General features: G+C 45.4%; 1 protein-coding gene and 1 long non-coding RNA gene across 4 annotated transcripts in view; one reads left to right on the plus strand and one right to left on the minus strand.

Moving 5' to 3' along the window:
* LOC140905813 (uncharacterized) overlaps window positions 1-13,998 on the plus strand; it is a 58,647-nt gene extending 44,649 nt beyond the window's left edge. The window contains exons 2-4 of the long non-coding RNA XR_013635248.1: window positions 4,152-4,366; window positions 8,069-8,334; window positions 9,306-13,998. This is a non-coding gene — a long non-coding RNA (uncharacterized LOC140905813). The remainder of the gene's footprint in view (window positions 1-4,151; window positions 4,367-8,068; window positions 8,335-9,305) is intronic.
* Window positions 1,952-17,820, minus strand: part of LOC140905775 (GTPase IMAP family member 8) — a 37,810-nt gene continuing 21,941 nt past the window's right edge. For 2 of the 3 annotated variants that reach the window (XM_073329237.2, XM_073329238.2), the window contains 2 exons: window positions 8,677-9,477; window positions 1,952-4,323 (listed from right to left, as the gene is read on the minus strand). In XM_073329237.2, the coding sequence (XP_073185338.1) occupies window positions 3,452-4,323; window positions 8,677-9,477 (1,673 nt within the window). In that variant the 3' untranslated portion in view covers window positions 1,952-3,451. The remainder of the gene's footprint in view (window positions 4,324-8,676; window positions 9,478-17,820) is intronic. The other variant, XM_073329239.2, reaches the window with a different exon arrangement.

A 17,820-nucleotide genomic window follows, 5' to 3' on the forward strand; every position in this document is an offset into this window, starting at 1 on the left:
CAGATTTCTTTTGGCCCAATCCTCCAATTTGTCTAGGTCCTTCTGTATCCTATCCCTCCCCTCCAGCGTATCTACCACTCCTCCCAGTTTAGTATCATCCGCAAATTTGCTGAGAGTGCAATCCACACCATCCTCCAGATCATTTATGAAGATATTGAACAAAACCGGCCCCAGGACCGACCCCTGGGGCACTCCACTTGATACCGGCTGCCAACTAGACATGGAGCCATTGATCACTACCCGTTGAGCCCGACAATCTAGCCAGCTTTCTACCCACCTTATAGTGCATTCATCCAGCCCATACTTCCTTAACTTGCTGACAAGAATACTGTGGGAGACCGTGTCAAAAGCTTTGCTAAAGTCAAGAAACATTACATCCACTGCTTTCCCTTCATCCACAGAACCAGTAATCTCATCATAAAAGGCGATTAGATTAGTCAGGCATGACCTTCCCTTGGTGAATCCATGCTGGCTGTTCCTGATCACTTTCCTCTCATGCAAGTGCTTCAGGATTGATTCTTTGAGGACCTGCTCCATGATTTTTCCAGGGACTGAGGTGAGGCTGACTGGCCTGTAGTTCCCAGGATCCTCCTTCTTCCCTTTTTTAAAGATTGGCACTACATTAGCCTTTTTCCAGTCATCCGGGACTTCCCCGGTTCGCCACGAGTTTTCCAAGATAATGGCCAATGGCTCTGCAATCACAGCCGCCAATTCCTTCAGCACTCTCGGATGCAACTCGTCCGGCCCCATGGACTTGTGCACGTCCAGCTTTTCTAAATAGTCCCTAACCACCACTATCTCCACAGAGGGCTGGTATTGATAAGTACAAAGTAATGCACCCTGGAAACCATAATCCCAACTATACATACAAAATGAGGGGGTCTAAATTGGCTGTTACTACCCATGAAGGAGATGTTGGAGTCATGTTCTCTGAAAACATCTGCTCCATGTGCAGAGACAGTCAAAAAAAACCCTAACAGAATGACAGGAACTAGTAGGAAAGGGATTGATAACGAAAATATCTGGGTACCCCACCTGTAAAAAGATATATTAGAAATGGAAAATGTACAGAGAAGCTAACAAAAACATATGGAACAGCTTCCATGCCAGGAGAGATTTAAAAGACTAGGGTTGTTCAATTTAAAAAAAAGATGACTAGGGGGACTAGGATAGAGTCTATACAATCATGAATGGTGTTGAGAAAGGGAAAAGGGCCGTGTTACTGACCTCTTCACATAACACAAGAACTAGAGGTGATCCGATGAAATGAATAGGCAGCAGGTTTAAAACAAACAAAAGGAAGTAGTTCTTAACATAGCACACAGTGAACCTGTGGAATTCATTGCCATGGGATGTTGCAAAGGCCAAAAATATACCAGGGCTCAAAAAGAATTAGATAAGTTGATGGAGGATAAGTCCATCAATGGCTATTAGCCAAGATGATCAGTGACTCAATCCCCATGCTCTGGGTGTCCTAAAACTCTGACCACCAGAAACTGGGAGTGGAGAAGAGGGGAGGATCACTGGATGATTGCCTGTTCTATTAATTCCCTTTTAAGTACCTGACACTGGCCATGGACCATTGGTCTGACACAGTGTGGCCGTTCTTATGTTCTTATGGCTGGGGTTCAATTTCAGTTGATGATTTTTACAAACACATTGAAATATTTTCATGAGTTCTCTGATTTTTAAACAGTCTAAATTCTTTTTTATCTAAGTGTCAGTATAAACATGTTCAGAGAGGGGGCCTGTAACTGAAATGTTAGGGGTGAATCTCACCCCTGTACAGAGGCAGCACACACAACACCATCATTTAAATCCACGTAAAGACGTATTTTAAGGACTTAATTGGGTTTAAAGTGGTGCCTTGGCCTGGTGCTGACTCTCTGCACTAGGGTGATTTTCACCCTAAGAGAACAAAACAAAAAAATCCCATATTTGTAACCACGTGTAAAATAGAGACAAAAATATTTTATTGTAACTCATTGAAATACAAGTGCGAACTGTGAGCATAGTTTTTAAAGACAAACCAATTTAGAGTTTGAGAAAGCAGAATCCAGACCCGATCTTGCATGTACAATTCTAATATTTGTTACCAGGAAACGATTCCTTTTCTAATACTTCAGAAGAACAAAGAGAAGGCTCGTTCGGCTCTCTCACTTTAAAAGGCATGTACCTCCCGCAGTCTTCTCCAAGCTTTGGCAACTAATGTATCAGTAACTTAGAAAAAGTCTCACTCTACCTGGATGTAAAAATTACCATTAATTTGTTTACTTCATATATTTTTCACTACAACTGTCTAATATTTCATGCATCAGAGCCATAGATTACCCGCTCAATTTCATTTTCATCATAAATCAAAACAGGAATATAAAATAATTCTGATGTATCTCTAAACAACATTTGTTTAATTTTGAGAGGTTTATACTACAGCAGTGTCCTAAGACATGTTTTCACAATAAGGTGTCTCTGGTACAGATTTCTCAGTAAGTAATATCAGTAAAGAACAGTAAAGAAATGAATGGTTTGACTTACTGATCTCTGTATAAACGTTCTGCACTAGTATAGGGTGAGGACATATGAACTGTTGAGATGCAGGATTTAGGAATTCGTAGTTATGAAACACTGAAATTCCTTTAATGACTTTTTCGAGATTGAGGGAAACACACACATTAGACAGGAGTTTGCCATGTGAGGTGTTAGCAGACAAAGCCAACATGCCTTTGAGCCGTCCTGTCCCAGAGCAGGGAGGTGACAGGGCTGGCTAGAACTCTTGGAGTGATCACTCCTGGAATGGTGCTTTCAGATCTGGGCATTTCACTACCAGAAAAGGTGAATTATAGGGGTGCTGGAGAAGAGCAGTAAAATGGATTGGGCATTTGGAAGAAATGAATTGCTTAGGATGGGCCAAAGATTTATACGTAGGTATAACTGGGTGAAACTGAAGAAAAGAACAATTAGGGTAACAGGACTTTTTCCTAACAGAGAGTGGGGCTTTCATCAACAAACAGCTGGTTTCCATCAGTGATTTGTTTAAGACCGAATGGAACAAAACATTGGAGTAGATACTGTCAGAAACAATCCTCCGAAGTCTCAATCCCCCAAGACCTGGAGACAATGGGGACATAGGCTCTGAAGTCACGTGGAGTACGTCTGCATAGCATTTTGGAGCAAGCATCCCAGCCTGGGCTAGCAGGTCTCACACTAGTGCTCTAAAAACAGCTTTAGAGACAGCTCTAGGAAGTTTCAGCTCGAGCTGAAGCTCGGGTACCGAAGCCTGAGGGTTTGGGTGGGCTTTTATCAACCTGGGCTGAGAGACGTGCACTCCAAAATGCCGTGAAGACACACCCTGAGCCGCTTTGAAAATTTTACTTAAGAAGAGTTAAAAGTTCTTTTCCCTCCATCTCTAATTCCTGAGCCTCTACAAAGAGAACCAGAAAATAGATGTAGCTCAGTTACCATCATGTCTGAACCGCAGACATTTTGGCACTCGGAAACCTGACAATGAGACAGGGAAACCCCAGGAATTAGGGTTTTTTGTATCAACCTTGGATTTTTGTTTTTTCTCATAAGATTTCTGTATTTCTATCAATTCTCTCAGCTCAGCCTTCCCTTTTTCACACCAATGTGGTCTTTCACTTTTCTCACACAACATGTCTTTTGCCTTCTGAAGCTTCTCAGCCTTTTTGTACACCTCATTAGTGTAGAACGGTTGGTCTTTTTTCTCCTCCTCCACCATACGAGCAATCTTAGTCATCAGCTCGTCAGCCTGGGCAGCCCGTTCATCCCATGTAGCTTTATTGTTGAAAGCACAGTATCGGCCCTGACACTGTTCGATCAGCTCCTGAAGCTGTTTGTTACCCGAGTGGGAGATATACTCCTCCAGGGTTCCACTCCGTAAGTCTTCTCTGCGGGTGAAGACGACGATTGTGTAATTCATGGCCCTGGGGCCAAAAATCTCTTTTACTCTCCTCACGGCGTGCTGGTCTTCCTCCGTGAAACGGCCCAGCTGGGTCACCAGCACCAGAGCGTGGGGGCCTGGGGAGGAGAGCTCCATACAGTGACTGATCTCAGGGGTGGTTTGTTCATCAGAGTGCTTGGTGTCAAAAATAGCAGGCGTGTCGATAACCACAACCTGCTTTCCATTCCAGGTCCTGCTGTCTTTACAACATGTCTGAGTAACGGGTGTTGCCTCCAGTACGGACTCAAACTTCTCCTCCCCAAGGATGGTGTTTCCTGTTGCACTTTTCCCTCCTCCACTCTTACCGACGAGGATGATCCTCAGTTCGGATTCCCCAGTGGATCGGCTGCTGCTCCTCGGCCCTGTTGGGAACAAGTGTGACAGATTCAGAACATCACTGCGCAGGTACCAAAGAGGTGGCAGAGAACTAAGATTTGTGGTCCGGTGCTCACACTTGGCTTAATGCTTTAACTTTCTATGGAAGGGTAAATGGGCAGCCCAGGGGGCTACCAATCAAGTCAGTAAATCCTAGAGGTCTTGGATCCAAATGAGTCCTGCTGAAAGTGAAGTGAGCTTACGTCTCATCCTAGTGACCCTTTATACACTGGAAAATCATCGCACAGCACTTTGCACCATCGGGATAGGACAGACCTAGGACTGGAGGACTGGGAAATGCTGGATTCAGGACTGAGGCCTGTTAATGGAGCTGTGTTCGGTCCCAGACAGAAGCAGCAGACGAGGACGGGAGTTTATTGGCACAGCCGTGGGGCCAAGGCTGGAGAAGCGCAGGATTCAGCAAGTGGGGCTGATTTGAAATGAGGCCTGGAACAGGGTAAACTGGGGCTATAGAGGCGGATAGGGAGGGAAGGCTGCAGCTCCAGGATTGAAAGGGGAGAGGTGCTGTGAAATCAGATTGAGGTTCATGGGCAGATCTTTGGGATACGTGTGCACGTCACTTGACTCTGTGCCCAATGTGGAGAGTGAAAGACCCCCAGCAGCAGGCCGGGACCTTTCTGAGAGATTGGCAGCATCCCCAAGAGGAGGTAACCCCAGCGCCCACCCTGCAGCACACCTGATCCAGCCAGTTCTCAGTAACAATGTCTATGGAAGGGGTCGGCAACCTTTGGCAGCCAGCTGCCAACCCCTGGTCTATGGACCCAGCAGATCCTCCTAATTACCAGCAGGTGCAGTATCCCGTATCTCAGTAAGATCAAGGAACTAGCAACGTCCTTACACCAAGACACAGCTGCCTACACCCAATGTGCTGGACTCCTCCCAGCCAGGGACCAGGCCCGGCCATGGAGCAGAGACAGCCGCTATCAGTGACCTCCTCCCATGCACAGAATGGGGGACACATGGGTCTGTCTGTGGGGTTGGAGGTCACTGACCACAGCACAGGCTGTCTCCAGGCTCGGTGCTGGTAGCTCCGTGTGCCAATGGGGAAGGTGCTGAGCTGCTGCTCCTCAGCATCACCCTCCCCGGGCACCTGCTGCCTGGCTACCAGAGGCCGGGCAGGACAGGGAAGGGAGAAGGCAGAGGGGAGGGTGATGGATGCAGGGGTGAAAGTAAGTTTGAGGAGTTACTGGTACGCCAGAGTCCTGCGCAGGGGCGTGGCTTCAACCGGAAGAGGCGGGGCCTTAAATCCCCGGGCCTTTTAAATCTTGATTTAAAGGGCCTGGGGCTCCAGCTGCAGTCGTGGCGGCTGGGAGCCCGGGGCCCTTTAAATCACCCCCGAGCTACCAGCTGCAGAGGCGGCTGGGAGCCCCAGGGCTCGGGAGCGATTCAAAGGGCCCACGGCTCCAGCTGCCGCCACCGCAGCAGAGCCCTGGGGGCTCCCGTTTTTTAATCGCTTCAGAGTCCTGGTTTTTTCATTTTTATAGTTAGGCTAGAAGGTGAAATGGGGGAAGGAAGGGACAAGCAAGGAGGGTGAGCCTGGGTATGACAACTGGCCACGTGTGCTCTAAAACAATTTCAGTACAAGGGCCTCAGTTCAGGAAAGAACTTAACTTTAAGTGTGTGCTTAAGGACTTCGCTGAATGGGTGCCTAGAGAGGGAGAAAAGACAGACTAAGGCCTGATCTACACTGGCGGGGGGCAGGGAATCGATCTAAGTTACGCAACTTCAGCTACGTGAATAACGTAGGTGAAGTCGACGTACTTAGTTCTACTTCGTGTCTTCACTGCAGTAAGTTGACAGCTGACACTCTCTTGCCGACTCTGCCTGCACCTGTTGCCCTGGTGGAGTATCGGAATGGATGGGAGAGTGCCCGGTGGTCGATTTATCGCATCTAGACTAGACACGATAAATCAACCCCCGCTGGATCGATCACTGCCCGTCGATCCAGCTGCTAATGTAGACAAGCCCTGAGAGTGGTCAGAGCTTGCTAGGTAGGTGAGAAGAGTTAAACTCTTATGAGATGTTGCTAATAAAGGTGGAAAGTGGGCAGCGGCCGGTGAAAGAGGAGACCTCAGGCGGGGTTTTTGAGAAGGATGATGGCAGACTTAATGAGGGGAGTAATCAGTGGATCATGAACGATGATTGCTGCAATATTGGAGACAAGTGGTGGGAGGTCATGAAAGAGCTACATGAGTTTAGGAGGACATATCACAATCCTTAAACAGTGAGTTGCACGTAATGGAGTCCAGAGTCAGGGAAATGGTATGACCATCCAGTCTAATAGTTCTTTCTCCAGCATCTCATCTTTATATTTCATTGGTGCTGATCCTTGTCTCCTCCCCACCAAATAGAAGTGAATTTACCTCTGCAGTCCGTGAAAGCAATCTCACAGGCATGTCTACAATTAAGTGACATCAAAGTGAGGGACACTTCAATTAAAAGCCTCTCAAGAGTGTGACAAACTGGTTGCTTAATGGAAATAGTCGTTTAGTATTGGTGGAATTGAACTGGATTCAGTACATTTGGGAATACTTTGGAGGTAATTTCAAGACCTGCTTGCCTGATAAGTTGATCTCTTGTAAAGGTTTCACTGTATGTGATGTTGGTAAAGAGCAATTGCTAATTTCATTTACTGACCCTTATAAAATGTTTTCCACTAAGGGCTGGTCTACACGAGAAAGTTAGGTCGACCCAGCTATATCGCTCAGGGGCATGAAAAATTCACACCCTGGAGAGAAGTAGTTAAGCTGACCTAATCCCCAGTGTAGACAGCGCTAAGTCAATAGAAGAATTCTTCCATTGACCATCTACCACCTCTCGGAGAGGTGGATTTACCACCGGGATGGAAGAACCCCTCCTGTCAGTGTAGGAAGTGCCTACACTGAACTGCTACAGCTGTGCCATTGTCACATTTCTAGTGTAGACATAGCCTGAGAGAGGTGCGGGTCTCCGAGTGGCTCAGATGCAGGATTTAAGACTTAAGCAAGTTTGAAAATGTTACCCTTAGTCTCCAGGTGCTACAGGAAAACAAACGCTTATGAGTCTGTCGGGTGACAGAGCAGCAAAATTCCTTTCATGACTTTTTAGAGTCTGTGGGGGTGTTAGGGAAACAATTTAGAAGTAAGTTTGCAATGTGACATGTCAGCAGAAAAAGCCAATATGGCTTTGGGCTGCAGAGGCAAAATGTCCAAGAGCAGAGGCGAGAGAGCCCCTAGGCTTGATTACAATTGGAATATTGCATTCAAATCTCAACACTTCATCACCAGGCAGGGTAAGTTACAGGGGTTCTAGAAAGAAAAGGAGTACTTGTGGCACCTTAGAGACTAACAAATTTATTTGAGCATAAGCTTTTGTGAGCTACAGCTCACTTCATCGGATGCATTAGAGAACAGCAATAAAACTGATTGGCATTTTGGAAGGATGGACTTGTTGGGTGGCTCAAGGATTTATAAGTAAGAATAATGGTTTAATACTGAGTCAAAAGAAAATGTAAGGTAACAGGAAACCTTCCTAACAGATGGAACCATCTCATAAGTGATAAAAGCCCCATCAAAAACTTGCGTAAAACTAATTTGAAAAAAAAAATGGAGACTGCAGAGTAGGGAACAATCCTCCAACATTTTCCAATATAGACATTCAATGTGAATTAATAGGTCTCTTCCATCCACCTCTAATTTCATTGATGCTATGAAATCTGGTGAAAACACACAGGAGAACTACAAAATGGATGTAACTCAATCCCGATCATCACTGGGACAGCGCTGAGCACCTTGAACAGTGGTCTTGTCTACACTATCTGCCGGATCGGCAGGCAGCGATCGATCCAGCGGGGGTCAATTTATCGCGCCTATACTAGACGCGATAAATCGATCGCTGAGCGCTCGTCCGTCGACTCCGGTACTCCAGCAGAACGAGAAGCGCAAGTGGAGTCGATGGGAGAGCGTCAGCTGTTGACTTACTGCAGTGAAGACACCATGGTAAGTAGGTTTCAGAGTAACAGCCGTGTTAGTCTGTATTCGCAAAAAGAAAAGGAGTACTTGTGGCACCTTAGAGACTAACCAATTTATTTGAGCATGAGCTTTCGTGAGCTACAGCTCACGATGCATCCGATGAAGTGAGCTGTAGCTCACGAAAGCTCATGCTCAAATAAATTGGTTAGTCTCTAAGGTGCCACAAGTACTCCTTTTCTTCATGGTAAGTAGATCTAAGTACGTCGACTTCAGCTATCCTATTCACGTAGCTGGAGTTATGTATCTTAGATCGACCCCACGGGGTAGTATAAACAAGCCCTAAGGAACCTAACATACAATGAAACTTACTATTGTTTAATTCTGTCTGCAGTTTTAGTTTTTTCCTATGGGATTTCTCTTTTTCCATGGATGAGTCCTCTCCCCCTTGATTTCCTTCCTGTATATCCGCTTTCGTATCATCTTCCACTTCGCCCATCTTATTTTTACTTTTATCTGTCTCACCTTCTTTTCGAAACGTCTCAGGTGCTTTACACATCAGATAGTCTTTATGCTCCTCCTCCACCATATGATCAATCTTAGTCATCAGCTCATCAGCCTGGGCAGCCCGTTCATCCCATGTAGCTTTATTGTTGAAAGCACAGTATCGGCCCTGACATTGTTCGATCAGCTCCTGAAGCTGTTTGTTATCCGAGTGGGAGATATACTCCTCCAGGGTTCCACTCCGTAAGTCTTCTCGTCGGGTGAATAAGACGATTGTGTACTTCATGGCCTCGGGGCCAAAAATCTCTTTTACTCTCCTCACGGCGTGCTGGTCTTCCTCCGTGAAACGGCCCAGCTGGGTCACCAGCACCAGAGCGTGGGGGCCTGGGGAGGAGAGTGCGACACAGTGACAGATCTTATGGGTGGTATGTTCATCAGAGTGCTTGGTGTCAAAAATAGCAGGCGTGTCGATAACCACAACCTGCCTTCCTTTCCAGGTCCTGCTGTCTTTACAACATGTCTGAGTAACGGGCGTTGCCTCCAGTACGGACTGAAACTTCTCCTCCCCAAGGATGGTGTTTCCTGTTGCACTTTTCCCTCCTCCACTCTTACCGACGAGGATGATCCTCAGTTCGGATTCCCCAGTGGATCGGCTGCCGCTCCCCGGCCCTGTTGGGAACAAGTGTGACAGATTCAGAACATCACTGCGCAGGTACCAAAGAGGTGGCAGAGAACTAAGATTTGTGGCCCTGTGCTCACACTTGGCTTAATGCTTTAACTTTCTATGGAAGGGTAAATGGGCTGCCAAGGGGGCTACTGATCAAGTCAGTAAATCCTAGAGGTCTTGGATCCAAATGAGTCCTGCTGAAAGTGAAGTGAGCTTACGTCTCATCCTAGTGAACCTTTATACACAGAAAAACATCGCACAGCACAGCACTTTGCACCACCGGGTTAGGGCAGACCTAGGACTGATAGTTCATGCGAGAAGGACCAGGGAAGGAAGTGCGTGAAGGAATAAGCCCCCTAACACATGTGAGCTGGAGTCATGGTAAAGTGTGTACCTGCGGTTGGAGGGGTAGAGATTACGTACTGGCAGGTGGTTTAACTTTTCATTTTTTTGCTTTTGTGGGTTTGTCAGTCATATTGCGTGTAGGAAACTGACTGCTTCACTGAAATGTTTTTGTGTATGAATCTCCCAGGTTTTTAAAGGCTTACGTGGGAGTGGAGCGGTGCGCAGACCTTTCAGGAGAAAGCTAGAGGTGCAGATGCCAAGGAGAAGAGGTTCTATGTCAGCAGCTGCATATGAACCTTAAGAACATAAGAACGGCCACACTGGGTCAGACCAAGGGTCAATCTAGCCCAGTGTCCTGTCTTCCGACAGTGGCCGGTGCCAGGTGCCCCAGAGGGAATGAACAGAACAGGTCATCATCAAGTGATCCATCCCCTGTCACCCATTCCCAGCTTCTGGCAAACAGAGGCTAGGGACACCATCCCTGCCCATCCTGGCTAATAGCCATTGATGGACCTATCCACCATGAACTTATCTAGTTCTTTTTTGAACCCTGTTATAGTCTTGGCCTTCACAACATCCTCTAGCAAGGAGTTCCAAAGGTTGACTGTGTGTTGTGTGAAAAAATATCTCCTTTTGTTTGTTTTAAACCTGCTACCTATTAATTTCATTTAGTGGCCCCTAGTTCTTGTGTTTATGAGAAGGAATAAATAGCACTTCCTTATTTACTTTCTCCATACCAGTCATGATTGTATAGACCTCTATCATATCCCCCCTTAGTCATCTCTTTTCCAAGCTGAAAAGTCCCAGTCTTATTAATGTCTCCTCATATGGAAGCTGTTCCATACCCCTAATCATTTTTGTTGCCCTTTTCTGAATCTTTTCTAATTCCAGTATGTCATTTTAAAGATAGGGTGACCAGATTTGCACACAGTATTCAAGATGTGGGCATATCATGGATTGATATAGAGGCAACATGATATTTTCTGTCCTATTATCTATCCCTTTATTAATTATTCCCAGCATTCTGTTCGCTTTTTTGACTGCTGCTGCACATTGAGTGGATGTTTCCGAGAACTATCCACAATGACTGTAAGATCTCTTTCTTGAGTGTTAACAGCTAATTTAGACCCAATCATTTTATATGTATAGTTGGGATTATATTTTCCAATGTGCAGTACTTTGCATTTATCAACATTGAATTTCATTTGCCATTTTGTTGCCCAGCACCCGGTTTTGTGAGATCTCTTTGTAGCTCTTTCCAGTCTGCTTTGGACTTAACTGTCTTGAGTACTTTTGTATCATCTGCAAATTTTGCCACATCACTGTTTACCCCTGTCATAAATATAAAGGGAAGGGTACACACCTTTAAAATCCCTCCTGGCCAGAGGAAAAATCCTTTCATCTGTAAAGGGTTAAGAAGCTAGGATAACCTCGCTGGCACCTGACCAAATCGACCAATGAGGAGACAAGATACTTTCAAAAGCTGGGAAGAGGGAGAACATCAAAGGCTCTGTGTCTGTCTGGGTGAGGCTTTTGCCAGGGACAGAACAGGAATGGAGTCTTAGAATTTAGTAAGTAATCTAGCTAGATATGCGTTAGGTTATGATTTCTTTAAATGGCTGAGAAAATATTCTGTGCTGAATAGAATGAATATTCCTGTCTGTGTGTCTTTTTGTAACTTAAGGTTTTGCCTAGAGGGATTCTCTATGTTTTGAATCTAATTACCCTGTAAGGTATTTACCATCCTGATTTTACAGAGGTGATTCTTTTTTACTGTTTCTTCTATTAAAATTCTTCTTTTCAAGAACTGAATGTTTTTTCATTGTCCTGAGATCCAAGGGTTTGGGTCTGTGGTTGCCTATGCAAATTGGTGAGGATTTTTACCAAACCTTCCCCAGGAAGTGGGGTGCAAGGGTTGGGAGGATTTTGGGGAGAAAGATGTTTCCAAACAACGCTTTCCCAGTAACCCAGATAAACGTTTGGTGGTGGCAGTGGAAGTCCAAGGGCAAAGGGTAAAACAGTTTGTACCTTGGGGAAGTTTTAACCTAAGCTGGTGAAAGTAAGCTTAGGAGGTTTTTCATGCAGGTCCCCCATCTGTACCCTAGAGTTCAGAGTGGGGAAGGAACCTTGACAACCCCCTTTTCCAGAACATTTATGAATATGTTGAACACTACTGGTCCCAGTAGAGACCCCTGGGGAACACCACTATTTACCTCTTTCCATTCTGAAAACTGACCATTTATTCCTACCCTTTGTTTCCTATCTTTTAACCAGTTACTGATCCATGAGAGGACCTTCCCTCTTATCCCATGACTGCTTACTTTGCTTAAGAGCCTTTGGTGAGGGACTTTGTCCAAGGCTTTCTGAAAATCTAAGTACACTATATCCACTGGATCTCCTTTGTCCATATGCTTTTTGACCCCCTCAAAATATTTTAGTAGATTGGTGAGTCAGGATTTCCCTTTACAAAAAACATGTTGACTCTTCCCCAACGAATCGTGTTCATCTATGTGTGATAATTCTGTTCTTTACTATAGTTTCTACCAATTTGCCTGGTACTGAAGAAAGTCTTACCAGCCTGTAATTGCCAGGATTGCCTCTGGAGCCTTCTAAAAAAATTGGCATCACATTAGCTATCCTCCAATCTTCTGGTACAGAATCTGATTTAAATGATAGGTTACAGACTACAGTTAATAGTTCAGCAATTTCACATTTGAGTTCCTTCAGAACTCTTGGGTGAATCTGGTCGTGGTGACTTACTACTGTTTAATTTATCGATTTGTTCCAAAACCTCCTCTGATGACACCTCAATCTGGGACAGTTCTTCAGATTAGTTACCTTCCTCTGTCATGCACAGCTGCACATAAAGTTTATGCATCAGCAATAGTTAACACAACAGAGTTTATTGTTGTGAGCTGGGTTAAACTTTGCTGTGGTTTGAGTTAAACTGTGCTCTTAAGATTGTTGTAAGAAATACCTAAGGGGCCACACTTATGACAAGGCCTCATAGAATCTGCTCAGAAACTAGCACCATGTGGCGGGGGGTTCCACTGGCTTTTGTGACCAGGTGTGTGTGTGTGTGGTGTGTGAGAGAGTGCACACAGAAACTGGGAACAGACAGAGAGAGAGAGAGGTCTGAAAGCCAAGCAGTAATGTGTGAGCACAGTGTAACCCTGGGAACAGTTAGAGGGAGAAGTTGTGGGTATGTTGGTTAAAGAGACTTTGGGCTATAAGCTAAGAAACTGCTCCTTTTGTTCGTGGTTCCTCCTGCATTCAGGACTTTGTACACTCCTTGTAAATAAGCCAGACTGTATGAAAGAGAATGCTACACTCCATCAATTTCTACTTCCAACTGGAACATCCCCAGGGCTCTGAAATTTGACAAGCTGCCGGGGTCAAAAAGGGGCAATGCTGGAGTTAGCAGTGGGATCCAATTTCCAAGGAGAGGGATTGTGAGCTGATATTCCCGTTGAATCAAGATGGAAGTGATTGCAGTAATCAAAAGTGGCCAGTGGGTTTTAAACCCCGACCTGAAACGTGAGCTGGAGGCTTCACAGAAGGTATTAATGCAGCGTCTGCAGGTTTTCCCAAAAGGGCTCGGAGGTGACTTGCAGGCAGAGGTGAGATCCCTGTTGCAACAGCAACTACAAAGTGGACAGATTGTGAAACCCACCTGCAACATCCCCAGGCTGGAATGGTGAAATGGATTGCTCATAAAATTATAAACGTATAGCTTTGGAAGGGGCCCCAATAAGTCATCTAGTCCAGTTTCCTGCACTCAGGCCAGGTCTAAGTAATAACTAGACCATTCGTGACAGATGTTTATCTAACCTGTTATTAAAAATCTCCAATGATGGAGATTCCACAACCTCCCTAGGCAATTTATTCCGGTGCTTAATGACCCTGACAGTTAGGAAGTTTTTCTGAATGTCCAAATCTCCCTTGCTGCAATTTAAGCCCATTGCTTCTTGTCCTATCCTCAGAGGTTATGGAGCACAATTTTTCACCCTTCTCCTTGTAACAACCTTTTATAAAATTAAAAACTGTTATCATGTCCCCACTCTATCTTCTCTTCTCCAGACTAAACAAACCCAATGTTTTCAATCTTTTCTTGTAAGTCATGTTTTCTAGACCTTCAATCTTTTTTGTTTCTCTCCTTTGGGTTTTCTCCAATTTGTCCCCATCTTTCAGGAAAGATGATGAGGTGACCAACAATGTGACTGACACAAACAAGAAGTTTTTCTATTAAATAGAGACTAAACAGACTTTGGCCAGTTTGGAACTTTCCAAAGAAGACATGCTGCAACAAGGACTTATGAAACTAAAAATTCAGCTGCAGAAGGAAATCAAAAGGGTCACAGACCACAGTGGAAGGCAGCCTTCCTGGATGCAGAACTGAGCCAGCCAGAGGACTTGGGAAAGACTGGACATTTACAACAGATTTCTGCCCTGTTTGGAATCCACAGAGGCCCAAAGGGGAGAGGTTGGGCTGTCCCAGCTCAAATGATGCTCCCTGGGAGGCTTATTTGGCTCAGCTCAACATTGCAGCTCAAAGCAATGGCTGGGAGCTGGGACAGAAAGGGGGGGGTTACAAGCAGGCAGCTTAGGAAGCCCAGCTCTGATGGTGCCGCTGAACCTACCCCTAGAAGAGAGACTGAGTTATCCAGACCTGCTACCAGCCTTGAGATGCGATTTGGAGCTAGCAACGTATCTGAGCTGGCCAAGGCACAGCTAAGAGCTGGAAGGAGAGGGAAAGCAAAACCCAACTGAACTGGCAGAGGACTTGCAGAGGCTTGTGCTCCTGACATACCCAGTTACCAATAAGGCCTTCCTGGATAAGCTGCCGAGGGACCAATTTCTAGATGCTCAGCTGGACTTGGACTTGCAGATTACAATCAGCAAAAGGGGGCAAAGACACTTGCGAGGTTGCGGAGTTTGCCATAGAACTTGAATCTTTCCATGTGGCCGTGCATCATAAAAGGAAGATGGAAGCGGATCGCCATGAGCCCTGTGAGCACAGCTCTGTGTCTAATACGTAAGATGCAAGAGGGGATTTCTATCTGGTTCACAACTTTATTGAACAATTAGAACAAATGATAAATTTGGTTTCTAAGAGAAGGGAAATTGGCAATAATGCAAAAATTAAAGGAAACAATTCAGTTAAATACTGGTACTATAAATAAATAGGCCACAAACTTATAACAGTTCTCCTTTTTAAGACAGGCCAAGACAGACTGGTGCAAGGGTCTAGTGAAACCCTTTCTCCAAGTTTGGGAAATGACAAACAAAACTAACTAACTTTAGTTTGGGACACCAAACTAAAGGATCAGCCCCACAGGTTTTGTTTAAATCTGGGCAGTTAAAAAACTATGGGGGTTTGGCTATTGTGTATAATAGAAACCGTGATGTGTATGGGGATAATTGACACAGGCTCAAAACGTAAGTTATTAGACCTGACACACTAAAAGAGCTGGGGAATAGGGGCTCCAAAAATGGAGACACTTAATTGGTGTCAAATGGAGACAGTGACTGGGGTAAGGGCACCAGTCCGAAAACTGGGTTTGAAGATTGGAGTTCTGGAATTCAAGCAAGACGTCTGGGCGGCTGAAATAGTAAATGAGCTATTAATTGATTTAGATTTGTTATGGCTAATAACTGTGTAATCAGTGCCAGCAAAGGTGTCTTACAAATACAGTCCGTAAATTCTCTTTTACGACATGGCCCAGGTATGACAAATGGTGTTTAGGCAACTGGTTTGCAGTGAACAAATTGTCCTGCCCTCGGGGGCAGAAACCATTATAACAGCTACATGCTGTGTTCGTTTTCCAGAAAGAGAAAGACGGGGAGTGGTTGGAACCTGTTTTCAGACCCAGGGTCTCACAGGAATCATTTCCACTACATGCATCTGACGAAGTGGGTATTCACCCACGAAAGCTCCTGCTCCAATACATCTGTTAGTCTATAAGGTGCCACAGGACTCTCTGCCGCTTTTACAGGAATCTTAGCTGCTAAAGCTCTTGTGGATCTGAAACAAGAACGGATCTGCAGAAAAGGACCTAGGGGTGACAGTGGACGAGAAGCTGGATATGAGCCAGCAGTGTGCCCTTGTTGCCAAGAAGGCCAATGGCATTTTGGGATGTATAAGTAGGGGCATTGCCAGCAGATCGAGGGACGTGATCGTTCCCCTCTATTCAACATTGGTGAGGCCTCATCTGGAGTACTGTGTCCAGTGTTGGGCCCCACACTACAAGAAGGATGTGGATAAATTGGAGAGAGTCCAGCGAAGGGCAACAAAAATGATTAGGGGTCTGGAACACATGACTTATGAGGAGAGGCTGAGGGAACTGGGATTGTTTAGTCTGCAGAAGAGAAGAATGAGGGGAGATTTGATAGCTGCTTTCAACTACCTGAGAGGTAGTTCCAGGGAGGATGGTTCTAGACTATTCTCAGTGGTGGAAGAGGACAGGACAAGGAGTAATGGTCTCAAGTTGCAGGGGGGGGAGGTTTAGGTTGGATATTAGGAAAAACTTTTTCACTAGGAGGGTGGTGAAACACTGGAATGCGTTGCCTAGGGAGGTGGTGGAATCTCCTTCCTTAGAAGTTTTTAAGGTCAGGCTTGACAAAGCCCTGGCTGGGATGATTTAATTGGGTATAGGTCCTGCTTTTGAGCAGGGGGTTGGACTAGATGACCTCCTGAGGTCCCTTCCAACCCTGATATTCTACGATTCTATGATTCTATGATCTCTGTTCATTTGCTGAATGTTTCTGACAAGCAGCGAAGAGTAAAAAAGAGAACTGGGGCTGTGAAATGTAAACCAGTGGATCTGGTAAATATTGGTATAGAAGAAAACAACAGTGGTGAAGGGGTGAAGGTGAGCGGCTAGAGTTCTATTGGACTTCTTCAGTGCAGTGCTCCACACTCAAACGGGGGACAGCGCAACAGGGTAAGAGACCTTCTGGTTAGGAATCAGGAGTTCTTCTCTCATCCAACGAAGATATTAGTTGTACTCTTCTGGTCCAGTACAAGATTAATACTGGGGGAAACTGACCTATTAAACAACAACCTCGAGCTGTCACTAGTAACAAAAAGAGAAGAGGTACTACCGGCCATCGGAATGTATGAGGAAGGCATTGTTTAGCTTTCAAACAGTCTTTGGGTCTCATCCATACTTCTGCTTATGACAAAGGACGGCAGCACCAGATTCTGTGTGGACTATTGCAAATACAGTGAAACCACTTTAAAGGATTCTTATCCATTACCATGAATAGATGCTACCCCAGATGCTGTGGCAGGTTCAATGTAGTTTTCCACACTACAAGTGGGTATTGACAAGTGGAAGTGGATCCAAAGGACAGGGAAGAGGCTGATTTCACAGCAGGGCAATTTAAAGTGATGGCTTTTGGCTTGTGCAATGAGTCAGCCACATTTGTAAGATGAATGGAGAGGGTATTACATGGCATGCCCCTCTCAGCCTGTCTGGTACACCTAGAGGATCGCCTGGTGCAGGCTAAAACATTTACAAATAGTTTGTGATAAGCTGAAGGTGGAAATTGGAAACTGAACCCAAAGAAATGTGATTTGTTCCACAAAGAGGTAACCGACCTTGGGCACTCAATGAGTGGGGAGGGAATTTCCCCTGACAAAAAGAAAACGGAGGCTGTACAGAGCTGGCCAATGCCCCAGACATGCACAGATGTGCTGTTTTACAGGGCTCTGCTCCTGGTACAGAACGTTCAATTGTGGGTTTGCCAATACTGGAAAACCACTGGCTCGGTTGCGTGAGGAAGGGAAACCCGTTCAGAGTCAGCAGAGTGTGATGGAGCGTCCTGAGGGTGGGAAAAGGCTCTGGTGACTGCTCCCGCCTTGGCTCAGCCATGGTTCAAAACCCCTTTCCTGCTGGACAGAGATGCTAGTGCTTACAGTCTGGGGGAGGTATTGACACAACAACAAAAGGGACTTTAGAGGGTGGGGGCTTATTATAGTAAAAGTCTAAGTTCTC

Source organism: Lepidochelys kempii, chromosome 2, assembly GCF_965140285.1.
Source record: "Lepidochelys kempii isolate rLepKem1 chromosome 2, rLepKem1.hap1, whole genome shotgun sequence".
Taxonomy (NCBI): domain Eukaryota; kingdom Metazoa; phylum Chordata; order Testudines; family Cheloniidae; genus Lepidochelys; species Lepidochelys kempii.